This window comes from Atta cephalotes (genome assembly GCF_000143395.1).
Source record: "Atta cephalotes unplaced genomic scaffold scaffold00059, whole genome shotgun sequence".
Classification (NCBI taxonomy): domain Eukaryota; kingdom Metazoa; phylum Arthropoda; class Insecta; order Hymenoptera; family Formicidae; genus Atta; species Atta cephalotes.
This window is the reverse complement of record NW_012130123.1, coordinates 547,059-560,676: the sequence shown is the minus strand read 5'-3', so window position 1 is coordinate 560,676 and position 13,618 is coordinate 547,059. Positions and strand designations below refer to the sequence as shown.

The 13,618-nt window shown below is 35.0% G+C and overlaps 1 protein-coding gene across 1 annotated transcript in view; it reads left to right on the top strand.

Moving 5' to 3' along the window:
* LOC105623587 (SET and MYND domain-containing protein 4) overlaps positions 1–13,618 on the top strand; it is a 49,752-nt gene that overhangs the window by 34,162 nt on the left and 1,972 nt on the right. The window contains exons 4-8 of the mRNA XM_012204976.1: positions 6,017–6,239; positions 7,778–7,899; positions 8,848–9,297; positions 9,649–9,850; positions 12,267–12,482. Of these exons, the coding sequence (XP_012060366.1) occupies positions 6,017–6,239; positions 7,778–7,899; positions 8,848–9,297; positions 9,649–9,850; positions 12,267–12,482 (1,213 nt within the window). The remainder of the gene's footprint in view (positions 1–6,016; positions 6,240–7,777; positions 7,900–8,847; positions 9,298–9,648; positions 9,851–12,266; positions 12,483–13,618) is intronic.

Here is a 13,618-nt window from a genome sequence, read left to right as displayed (position 1 = left end):
GGTTTTCGAAGATGCAGAATTGGAGGCATTGCTTAAGCAAGACTCGTGTCAAAATCAAGAAGAATTGGCACGATCATTGGGAGTGACTCAACAAGCCATTTCAAAACGCCTCAAAGCCATGGGAATGATTCAGAAGCAAGGAAGGTGCCGTACGAATTGAAGCCGAGAGATGTTAAACGGCGTTTGTTTGCTTGTGAACAGCTGCTTGAAAGGCAAAGACAGAAGGGATTTCTGCATCGCATTGTGACTGGAGACGAAAAATGGATTCATTACGATAATCCCAAGCGCAGAAAATCATGGGGAGTTTGCGGCCATGCTTCCACGTCGACGGCCACACTGAATATTCACGGCTCCAAGATCATGCTCTGTATTTAGTGGGACCAGCTCGGCGTAGTGTATTATGAACTGTTAAAACCGACTGAAACAATCACAGGCGATCGAACGCAATTGATGCGTTTGAGCCGAGCATTGAAAGACAAACGGCCACAATACAAGAGACACGATAAAGTGATTTTGCAGCATGACAATGCTCGATCCCATGTTGCGAAAGTGATCAAGACATACTTGGAAACGTTGAAATGGGAAGTCCTACTCCACCTGCCATATTCTCCAGACGTTGCTCCCTCTGACTATCACTTGTTTCGATCAATGGCACACGGCCTGGCTGACCAGCACTTCCGGTCTTATGAAGAAGTAAAAAATTGGATCGATTCGTGGATAGCCTCAAAAGATGACCAGTTTTTTCGACGCGGGATTCGTACGCTACCCGAAAGATAGGAGAAAGTAGTGGCCAGCGATGGACAATACTTTGAATCATAAATGTATAACCAGTTTTTTACAATAAAGCCTCGAATTTCGGAAAAAAACCGCAGAAGCAAAATTGTACACCTAATAAGAATAAATTTGATCACTCTAAATCTATAGCAATAAAATTTCACTGCATTAAATTTAAATTTCGATACAGGCATTAGTGGCAATTGCGCCAATGTTACTGCCAGTAAATTTTACTGCAAGATGGTAATGGAAAATCCATTCGATAATTGGAGTGAAAAATTTACTCCGAAAAGGAGTGAATTTAGAGGTTAGAATAATAATGACAGAATAATGTCATTCCAAATCCAGATAACAAAGCCTACGAAGACAGATTTTGACTAGAGGATGCTATCAATCTGTTAACCTATTAACCTTATTTTTAAATATAAATTTTTGTAAAAATTATATACGTTATAAATTTAATCTATCTAATGGTAAAATAATGGTTTAATGATGTAATGATATATACGTATATAATGATATATACGTATATAATTTTGACGACAGTGCGCTATGTCGCTAAATGCACTCCTTGCAGTAACATTCAATGCATTATCTTGCAATGCATTACTAACTAATGCTTAAATCACTTCGATTAATCGAATGAAATAGTTCACTCCTTTATGTAAGAATAGATAGATTAACTTCAAAGCAGTGAAAATCCGTACTTAAAGCAATGACTGCTACTCACTTTTGTTAACAATAAAATTTGCTATAGATTTAGAGTGACACGTTTATTTTTTCTAAACATTTTTTTTGAACTCGATCGAGTCAATAGTAATTTATTTTCCACCAATAATTAAGCTTTCTTTCTTTTAAAAAGAAACTAATGATATTTGTTATTTATGACTCAATCATTACAATTCATCACACCTTCTTTATCGCAGCGCTGGCTACTTTTGGTTAATCCTCAATTCGTGACATGTCTTTTTTATCATCTAGGATAACATTGGAGGATGGTTTGGAGTATTAATTTTTCAGAACTTGCTAACAGAAAAGCAATCGAAAACTTTGGCTTTAATCCTAAATTTTTTGTGCGCTCTTAATGAGTGAAAATAAATTCGAAAAGAAGAGAACAATACTTTTCGAAAAAACGAAATTATTTAATAAAAGATTTAATAAATATTTCGACATGCACATGTATTTTTGAATATGTTAATTGGGTAATGTCAAATTAAAAAATTGAATAAATGAAATTATCAGTTGAACAGTTCATTAATTTGTAAATAATAAAGAGATAATCGGAGAAAGGACTTAGACTGAGTCATTCTGGTTTCAAACCAGAGATTCTTCATGAATACAAGTCAATATAAATTCATGTTATCCACGTGGAAATTTTGCGCGCACGCGAATGAATATTTTTTCCATTCACCGTACGTTCTTTGCGGTAATCGGCCCGCCGGATCGTAAATTAGTAAATGGATCCTGCAATTTTAACACGCGCTCCATACCCATCCGCGGATATTATTCCCTTCGCATATTTTTTTCGACGACGGACGCGACGTTGCGTTAACTGTAAAAATGCGGAAAAAAAATTCGAAGTCGCAGGGATGAAATTCGAGCAAATGTAACTCGCGCTCATCAGTGATTATTCCGTGATATCCGTAATGTCACGGAATAATGAAATATATTCGCGAACACAAATGACGAGTGAATATATATAGGAAAACGTGATGGTAATGTTTTTATGATATCTAAACGTTTTCTCGAAATTAACATCAAACAAACATAAACACTGCAATATATAATATATAAATAATAAATTAAACTAAATAGATATATGAATAATGTCAGTTTCTATCAATGTATAATCTCAGTTTAACAGTGATGAATATGGGTGAGAAATTCTCTTCGAGAATATATTTTTTGATATAAAAGCAAAACGGGATTTTTTTTTAATATTGCAGTTTGGAACTCCCAAATTGATAAACTCAAATAATGAATTTAACTTACTTTTTATCTTTTTCTATTCTTAGAATTAGAAAAAGGTGAAGAATATATTGAACAAAGATTAAAGTACATTGGTTAAAGATTAATCTACATTGGTAAAAACGGATATAAAAATCAAATAACTAAAGAAGTATCTAATTACGAGCGATGCTGAATCTTGGTGTCTAATAATCTTTATGTAAACTTTCCATCGACAAGCAATGTTGAATTTTAAAGGCATAGTAATTATCTGATTCAATAAGAAAAATACGATTTCTATGATAGTTAAAATTCGTTGTTGAAGTTTTCACAAGTGTAAAAATTTTTCAAATAAAAAAACCGAATATAAAAATCTGTAGTGAAGTTCAAAGATTTAGTTACGTTTTAAGTTTGATAATTTAATAACTCAGTTAATATATGTAAAGATGTGTTTAAAATTTATACAGAAATGTTATCAGGTTATTAAAATCCAATCTCCATCATATTTGATTTCTTTTGATTTGATTTATAAATTGCTATGTTACGAGATATTGCTTAAACTCAAAATTGCTGTGACAATTCAGAAATAGAAATTTTAATGGATTATTTTCGATTGTTGAACTTAATTAATTTTTACTGAAAAACTCAATTTTTATCTATACGTTTTTACCCTCGGCTAAAAATTAAAACGCACGAGCCGCAGCTTCACACGATATTGCGGATATTGTCACTTCCAGACGGACCGTGATTAATCGGTTCGTCGTGTGTACATATCCCCCTTTCGGACTGTAGCAATTTCTTCCATTCATTAGAACATCCCAGTGGGCAGCATGCCACACGCAAACGTCACGGTCGAGATAACCGGAAATGGCGTTTCGCGCAGGATTGCGGCTTGTTTACACGTTCTCGTTAACCCGGAGATCTCTTGCGGGAGTCTTAAATCGTAAAGGAACTTTCGTACCGCGTGTAAATCGAATTAACAGTAAAACGAAGACTCGTTTCATAAAACTTTATTATCGGAGACACATTAATGGATTCTGATTTATCGCTATTGAATCTGATCGTCCAACAATAATCCATTTATCTATTGCTATCGAATTATTAAAAATACATTTTTTTCAAATTTAATCATACCAATATGTAAACTTTTCTGGAGCTGACATTAGAATTATTTAGTTGTAACGTTAATGCTTATTAATTAATATCTATAATGCAGTTATTGACGCTGAATCTGCGAGACCCATTTAATTTATGTTAACTAAAAGACAGATTTATGTTAACTAAGATACTAATTAGGTAATTTCAAAAAACCAAAATGACATAACTCATACTCAAATGAATATGTGTGTGAATACTAATTTTATTTTAATTATTTAACAATTATTTAAATTTGTAAATGTAATATAAAGAATATAATTGAATGAGTTCAATAGATCCACCATCAGCTTCGGAGGGTTAATAAATATTACTTATACATTTGGAAATTTATTTATAAATATTTAAAACAAAAATCACAGCAATTTATGAAAATAAGCAATTTTTACAGGTTTTTTCAATCACATCCAATCAGTTTCATACATCCGAACGAAATTATTCCGTTGGAAATGCAAGGATCCTCGTCAATACGATTTTTTGGAGATGATTTTTACACGCTGAATTATTGGCGATTTCAGAGTTCGCGATCTCGATCGCGAGATTAAGGCCGAGGCAAAATCGTCGCGCAGTTGCACGACTTTTTCATCTTCTTCTCCTTTTTCTGCTTCTTTCTATTCTTTTCTCGTCCTTATCACATACGTGCCTCGTCGCAATGAACTACCGTGTCAGCCGACTTGCGTACTACGGCTCGTAATAGGCCGTAATACCGATCTCTCTCTTCACCCTTCTCCGGCCGTTCATTCATGAACGGCGGAGCGAGGCCAGAACTTTTCACGCCGTCAACCCGATTCATTCCGCTGATGGAAATCGACGTGGAAGTGCGGAACAAAGAGCGCTATGCTCCGCGCCTATTTCGTCGAGCATTCTCGAGATAACGCGCGTGTACGCTCACAGAGAGTGCAAAGAGAATAACATAGCGCGTGCGCGCGAGATACTACCGTACGCTCGGAGGCGAACTGGAGAAGGGTTATTTTCTTGTTTTGCTCTCGCATCGAAAAATCCGTGGCGAAAAAGAGGAAAAAAAGCGAAGCTTTCCCTCTTGGATTTTCGATACCGTTCGCGGAGTATCGCGCACAACGTGTATATTCGCTGAAGCTAAACGTGTACGTACTTATATATGTATATAATATACAGGATGTCCCAGACTATGACACTTTGATAGCAAATTCCTGAGATCACTTCGAAAATCCTAATATCAAAATATCGAGGCTATAATTTTTAAATGAGAAAGGTTTAAAGTTATTCGACTGAACTGTCCAAAATTTGCGCACTCAAGTATGAATATTGTACAGTAGTGAAGGTGTTTAGAAGAGAATAGAATTGATGCTTAAAAACATCTTTACTGTATTGTACAATGTGTTATGCCTATAGTGATCCTTTAATAAGAGTTAGACATTTAGACATGAGCCGCAGTATATGCAAAGTAATAGTTTTAACAAAAATCTGTGAAAGAAAAAGACGCTTTACTATTTCTTTCTCATTTTATTCTATCTTTTTCTTATTTATTTCTCTTTTAGAAATTGTTAAAACAATTTCTATTGATTTGATTTCTAATTGCTGATTAATTAAAAATGGCTTTCTTCTCATACACAAACTTTTAGGCTCGATTGCATTAACGTTATTTTGACTTTAAGCGAGGCTTAAAACTCTCTCTATCTCGGCTTTAAAAAGAGAAGGTATGTGTTTTAAACCTTGCTTAAAGTCAAAGTTAGTGTAATCGGGTCTTAGTAGAGGATTTTTAGTCGTGCCTTAGCATGCGAATTTTGGATAGTTCAATTAACTAACTTTAAACTCTTCTCATTTAAAAACTACTATATCCTCGACATTTTGGTATTAGAATTTTCATTTCGATATAATCTCAAGAATTTGCTATTAACGCGAAGTCTAAGTCACCCTGTATGTTTTGATGTATCAAAAATCCTATGTATATGCGAAAATCCTTGATCTCGCTGTTTTCACTGTCTCATTTTACGAGCGTTTATTAAAGAATTTGTGTTTAAAGTATCATGTATACCCTGCGTGTAATAGAGTTTAAACAACATCGAGCGAATCCGCGTATCTCGCGAGAGATACCTGCCGTTCCATTAACTCGGTCGTAGCAAAACTCACCCTAAGAAAACACTGTACTGCGTCTTTGCAGGCAATAGTGGTGGCGGCGACGGCACGCCGTTAAATGGCGCCGTTAATTCCGAGCTTCGTTGGTCGTCCGGCGCCCTGGAAATCCGTGAGACCACGACGGCGGGTAAACACGCCGTTGCAACCGCGGAGATACATCCGGGTGATATTCTGTTAGTCGAGCCGCCGCTGGCGGGCTGTCTCCTGCCCGAGTTCTACGGCACCCATTGTCAGCATTGTTACGCAAGGTGAGGAGAAAATTGCCGTCGAGTTCTCTCACCCGGGTGTATCCCCTCGTCTTCTGCCGGATTTAATGGACGCGAGCCTTGGGTGACGGCGTAATCCACCGTGTGTAGCTTCTGCTTTGTCTACGTACGTGGCAAGCCCTTCTTCCCCATTTGCCTCTCCTCTCTCCCACCGTTATCCGCAGCTTTTTACGGATAAACCCGCGATGGCGAGAAAGAGAAAGTGGATTTCATTAACCCGAGCGACGCTCGGGCGAAGCAAACGACGAACGACGTATGTGGCCGGGAAAAACTCGTTATTACAGAAAGATAAAAAAGCCGCGTGCGCTGACTGAGCCGCGAAAAATTTCAGAATGGCACGCATGTTCAAAGTCGACCGAATTAACGAACGCGAACAAACATAAACGAACAGTTTGTTTCAATGAATGCGGTTCACGCCAGTGAACCAATAATATCAAAAATCCAATTTTGTAAAGATATCAAGAATGGATTTTTTAGACGTTACACAGAGAAAAATGTGAAGTAATATGTGCTAGAATTCTAGTAAAGCTTATAGAATTGGCAGGTCCATGTACACTGAAAAACTTTAATAAATATTTGTTTGAACGGTTCTAAGTGAATATTTATTGAATGAAAAAATATAAACTTACTTGATACAAAAACCATTAATTTAACTATCTTTCTTTATGGAATAAATATTTATTTACTATAAGTAAATGTTTACTTAGTACTATTCAAAAAAATATATATTAAGATTTAATAAGTTTTTTCAGTATAAAGATAAGCTACTTATATAAAATACTACTTATATAAAATTTACTTTACTTTTCTAGTAAATATGAACAACGTTGTGTATATTGTAAGATACTTTTTATTTATTTCATAAAGTAAATTTTATGCTACTACAATTTGATATTTCTTAATTTATAAATTACATGCATACTCAGTAAAATTTATTTTATTGATGAGTATTTCTTGCTTAGCGTTGACAAAATTTATTTTATTACACGGTAAAAAATATATAAATATATAAAGTTTTAAGAGTTGTTCGTGCTTGCACTCTTGAGAATAATATGATTTACTTTACTATAAGATAATTACTTGAATGGATTATAATTGTAATATACTTTTTACTTTACATCTCCGATATCTTTTACTTTCAGATAAGTAAAGTCCGTCATAAATTCAGTAAAAATAGCCAGAATATTTTTAATATACTTGTGAAAGACTATCCATTTTTCTCCGTGTAATTAAATGTTTTTCAAAATCTGTTTTTCAAAATCAATTATGAATTCTCTTCATTTTCTAAATTAACTTCCGGATTCACGACGTTTTACAAAGTGATTTGAATTCGTGAAATCGTTCGTTACATTTGAAATCTATTACTCGAGATTGTTGATCGATCTAAATTTACCTGGATTGAATTTTGTCCTCGCACGACGATTTTTCCTTCGGCTTTTATTCAATTTACATAATTCGCTTTTTCTGGACTAACCTTGTTCTTCTTTTGATCGATTTACGAATATTCGGACAATTTTTAGGCTAAGAGCGCCGGTTGGATGCCCGAATTGCAGCTGTGTTGCCTTTTGTGGAAAGAAATGCAGGGAAGTCGCGATGGCGACGTACCATAAGTACGAGTGCAAAGTCCTGGCGTTGCTGATAGGTAAGAGCATGAATGGACAATGTCGGTATAATGTATACAACATTCGATAACGAATGTAGTTTCAGCGGACATTGTAATAACAGACGTAATTTTAATTTCCCTGCCTGCCTAAACTTAAACGGATTTAAACTTCTGTTATAAATTCACGCGATATTTGAGATTTTAAGATTAGTGACCATCACATTTTTCATAAAAATATTCTGAAAAATAGAGTCTATCGGAGATTTGCTGAAATATTTTTAAAATCCAGTATAACTAAAAGTTATTATTGATGTCTCAACCAATGTTTTTTTTAATAAAACATTATATAAATGTCTTAAGAAGAGATTATATCATAATATTTATCGAATGCATTTGATATGTTATTAATTAATTAAAAAAATAGCATTGTGACAATTAAAGAAATAATAAACGGTATTAAGATTAGAAATAGAACCATTACATGAATATATCAACTCAAGACGAAGAAGCATCAGTTACGGTTAAAATTTAACATTAAATTAATACATGTATTTTTTAATAAAAAAATTTATCTCAGAAATGATAAATTTATGAGGTAATATTTTTCGTAATAAGTTTGTTATAGCTAACTTTAATATATAGATAGTTTTAAGATAACTGTTAGCATAAAATCAATGTAATTAAATTTGGGGGGATTAGTAATATTTCAAATTGATTGTTTTGAAAGACCGAAACTAATTGGCGCGTAGTCATTTCTGAAATAAAATTTACATATATATGTATTAGTCTAACATTCAACTTTGACGTAATTGTGTACTATAAGTGCTTCTTCGTATTTAGTTAAATAATAAACGTCATCATAATCATCGAGATATTTTTTTCGCTAAGTAAAAGCTACTTTACGCACGCTTGGTATTATCTCGAATACCCTACGGGCCAAAACCCTTATAGGGTAATTACAAGCCGCTCTTAAATTCCTTCCCTTAGGCTCTGGCATGAGCGTGCTCAGCATGGTCGCTCTTCGTATGGTAACACAGGAAGGTCCACGAAAATGTTTGAAGATCTACGAGGAATTAAAGAAGAACGATGTGGAAAGAGTCGCGATGCTTTTAGCTATCTCTACTGTGACGCCGATGGCGACGCCGGATACACACGACATGAAATCGCCGGCGAGTAGTAAGTCAGTCAAAAGAAGAATCAGACGGAGAAAACTCAAGGAATCTAGACGAGAGGAAATTAAGAAGATGATGGAGGAGAAGGGCACAAAAGAGTCCCGCGAAGGCGATGACGAGAGCGTCGACGTGGCTCCGTATAACTTGGTGACGCACGCGGACAAACGGACGAGCAAAGACTTTCTAGAGAGATCGCTGATGGCAGCCTTTCTGCTCAAATGTCTGCAGAGAGTCGGTTTTTTCGCAAACCCCTCGCCGGACGATGGTACTTATCAGCAGCCACTTTACACCCGTAACATACGCCGATTTCTTCTCGTGGGGGCTGTATTTAACTTTCGGAATAATTTACCGAATCGTGAGTAGTCGAGAGAAAGAGAAAGTGAAAAAATGTGCTTGCTCGCACAAAGGGTAAATTTTCGATTCAGCAAATTCTCCGCACGGCGTAGCGCGGCGTCCGTCCATTCGCGCCGTAAAACCGTAATTTTAACAGTTCAGTGGAAAGAGTCGCGAAAAGTTTTTGCCGGGAAGTCAAGAACAGGGGGAAAAGAGAGAATAAAGGAATGCACAGAACGCGGGGGGAGCTATACTAATATCGGAAACTTTGGCGAGTTCGCAGAAGTCCCGGGCGTCGAGGAGATCACCGTGGCCGCCCTGCTGCTGAGGAACCTGCAGCTGCTCCAATTTAACGCCCACGAGTTTTTCGAGACGCGAATGAGTGCGGAGCATCGATTTCATGGCAGTCGTCCGGTCTACCTCGGCGTGGCGATTTATCCCTCGGTCGCCCGTTTCAATCACGACTGCTATCCCGCAGTGACGAGGTAAGCAAGTAACGAGAAGATAAATATGTTCTTCGGGAAGTACGTCTTTGTGGAAAAAAAAATCAAGCTTTTTGCTGAAGAGAAGTGAGACCTAATGTAATCGTCACGAGCGATTAATTCGTCGCTCTCTTGCCATGACCAAAGATATCTTTATTGTTCATTATAGATATCAAAAGAGTAATAATAACTTAATTCCTTAAGTTAGATAACATTTCGTCAAAATGTAAATCAATCCATTTCTGTGGTTAGTTTCAAAAGTAAATTATGTTCAGGTTAATGTACACGGAAAAAAATATCTCTGTCGTAGCTAATCTTGATTCGAATTAAAATTTGCTATCATAATTATAAATTTATAAACTATGAAATAATTTGTTGTCATTGTTACAATATAGATATCACAGCTAAGATATTAGCTATTATACTTATATTTTACCTGTCCATATTTACACCTACCAGTTATCACATGCAGTTACAGCAATTACTTTCTTTTTTCCGTGTATGCACGAGTAAATAATGAACAGAATTCGATAAATAAAATAATTGATTAATATTTGATCTAGTAAATAATAAACTAAACTTGTGAGTCAAACTTTTCTTGAGTTAAATTGTTTAACTTTATTATTTTTTTAGTTAAATTAATAGTGTATTGAGTGAGAATAGTGGCTATAGAAATGATAAAAATACCTCAAATAGAATACATAATGAATTTAACAGTTTTCTGAGAAAAACACTTTGTCTTAAGACACATCCAACTTTTACACACTATACGCACGTCGTCTTATCAAACTTCGCGTCTCGACGAAGTGCACATGGCTCGGTTTGGCCTGATTTGCATATTAATAACGTAGCCGCGTTAAAGAGCAGACCGCGACGTAGATCGACGTGAGAACTAATTAGTATAACCAGACGGTACACAATCGCTGTGTCATCACGTGTGAATTATTAATCGACCCGCGACCGCCCGCAGTCTATTAAACGAAGTTTCTCCGGGACCCTTCAACAACTTCCCGCATTTTGTCGCCGGAAAACTCCTTTGTCTTTTCACCAAAATTTTCTCACTTTCATCGAATTTACATGAATTCGCGAGTTTACAGGAAACTCACTAAATTGATGGATAAACAAAATAATTCCTTGTGAATTCGATTTGTTTAAATAAATAATTTTAATGATATGCTCAAGAGACAGCTGTTCGTTTCGAAATAATTTATTTAATGTATCGAATCATTTAAAAGGCGAACAATGCAATCGAATTAATTTCTCCTCCTGGGGAATATATTGATGCTTCTACTGCGAATCTATTAACGCTAATTAAGTACGTGAATTTTCGGGCAGCACTAAAACGCGCCTGTGATGACTTCGTGGGTCGCGGCCATTATACGCGAAATTACACCAGCGCGCTCATTATTCCGTAATGTCACAAACTCGTCTGCACTACTCGGTACAAGCGGAAATTGTTACTGTTCACGTTATTAACATCGTTGGTGCTATTGTGATGATTATGATTATTATTTCATTGCAAAGTGATTGCGCGTCGTCCTCTTTCCAGTTTTCGATTTATTAACTAGTGTACTTGATAATAACTTCCATGTGGAATATTGGATAGGTAGCTGTTAACAACTTTTAATACAATATTTGGACACATTTATCATTATACATTTGATTAAAATAAAAATATCTAAATAATAATAAAAGAAATCTATACTGTACATTTATACTGAAAATTGCAAAATATATAAAAGGTACAATGTTAAATTTATAATTTCATCAATTATGTTCCAGTTATGTTTGAGTTATTTTTAATCATTCCTAGTCGCCACTGCTTCTACTTAACGTACCGTTAATTTAATTAAAATAACTTCAAGGGGTAAATCTCAAGAAATGTATTAATTTCATTCAAATTAAGATTGTCATGTATTAAGTATATATGTTAGAATATGAATGCTATTTACTTTGAAACTAAACAATTCAACTACAGAAATAGTTTAATTGGATGTGATTGTTTTGTTAATCACATATTATGAATTAAAATATTTTAAAACACTTTCAAGTTAAAAATAGCAGAATATTACTTAAGGAATTGATTTCAATTTAATCATTAAATAATCAACAATATGAGTATATGTTAAACAAAATAAAATATTTAATGTCAAAAAATAAGAAGAATGTATGTATATATTTTTTATAATTTTCTTGTAAATATTTAATGCCCTCCGGTAAAGGCAATTTAATTTACTATTTGAATTTGATATTTTTAATTTCTTTAGAGTTACTGTTTATATAGCAAATTTTTTAGCTATAATTATAATTGGCATAGTTATCATATATCGATTCGTACTTATTTACGATGGTGCATGTATTTTCATTATGGCGTTAATTAATGAGGTAAGATTAGAATTCTCCTTTTGCCGAATCGTAGATACTTCATTGGGCGACATATCGTAATAAGGGCGATACGCGGTTTGCGACCCGGCGACGTTATTGCCGAAAACTACGGACCGATATTCACGAAGAGAACTCTCGCCGAGCGTCAAAGGACACTGACGGGAAGATATTGGTTCCAGTGTATGTGCAAGGCCTGCCAGGAGGATTGGCCGTGCTTTGAGAATCTGACGAACGATTCTGTCAAGTTGAGGTATGTTCATTTAAATTCTCTGAGATCAAGCTCATTAACAAAGTAATTTAATTTAATTAAACGAACGATTGTATCGGCACTTTACTTAAATTTCTCTTTGGTTGAACGTCTTCATGTCAAGAAATTAACAAAGTAATATCTATTGGAAGTAATGCAAAGAGTTACTCATTAACAATGTCTAGAGATGTACACGCTTTGTTGCCATGTACGTTTTAATTAATATAGTTAACAGTTTCTTTCGTTTAAAAATGTCCGACTTGAATGTCCCGAAAAAAATCGAGAAATATAATGATAGTAAACCACAGTAATGAGTAAAAGCACAAGAATAGACGGAAAAAATAACAAGTGACCGAAAGAGAGGAGAGAGAGAGAGAGAGAGAAAATGAATAAGTGAGAGGGAAAGAAAAGAGGGAGAGTAATGGAGAGTGAAAGAGAGTTAGAGATGTTTTTCGAGATCGTTAAAAACCGCAACTCCTGATGAGACGAGTTCTTCAAAGGAAAGAAGCGCTTGTACCGTAAGGATGCTCCTGTCGTCAAAGGTACTTCTGTTCGTCGTCGTAAGATTCTTATACCAACTGCAACGACACGGCCAGGTGCTTTTATCAGTTTCGCGGTAATTTTCTGGATAGTGGCACCACTACGTGGCACCATTACGTTGCGTCTTTTACGTCAACAAAACGTACGGAGTGTCGCTTCGCTGACAGTGTATATGTATTTCTCTTAGAGAAATAAACCACGGAGTTCCTCTTTGACGAACTCCGTGACGTCGGACAAAAGTTCAATTATGAATAATTATTTCATCATCATGCTAACGCAAATGTAACTCTTTTAAGTTGCGCATCTTCGTTGATGTTTCAGCGGTTGGGATTTATATAATATCAACTAAAGTATTTTTATGTTTCACATTTTTTATGATGTTATATTCTTAATTACATTTGTACGAAATATTAACGAATCGAATAGAGAATAAGATCACGTTTTGCAAATAATCTCCAACGGAGATTTGCTTCATTCTAATTTTTTGTGATTATTTATGAACATACATAAATGATACAATAAATGGAAGACTTACGATATATTGTAAAAAATAAAATGTTAATTTTAATTTAAAAGACGTATAGTGAATTTTCTGAGAC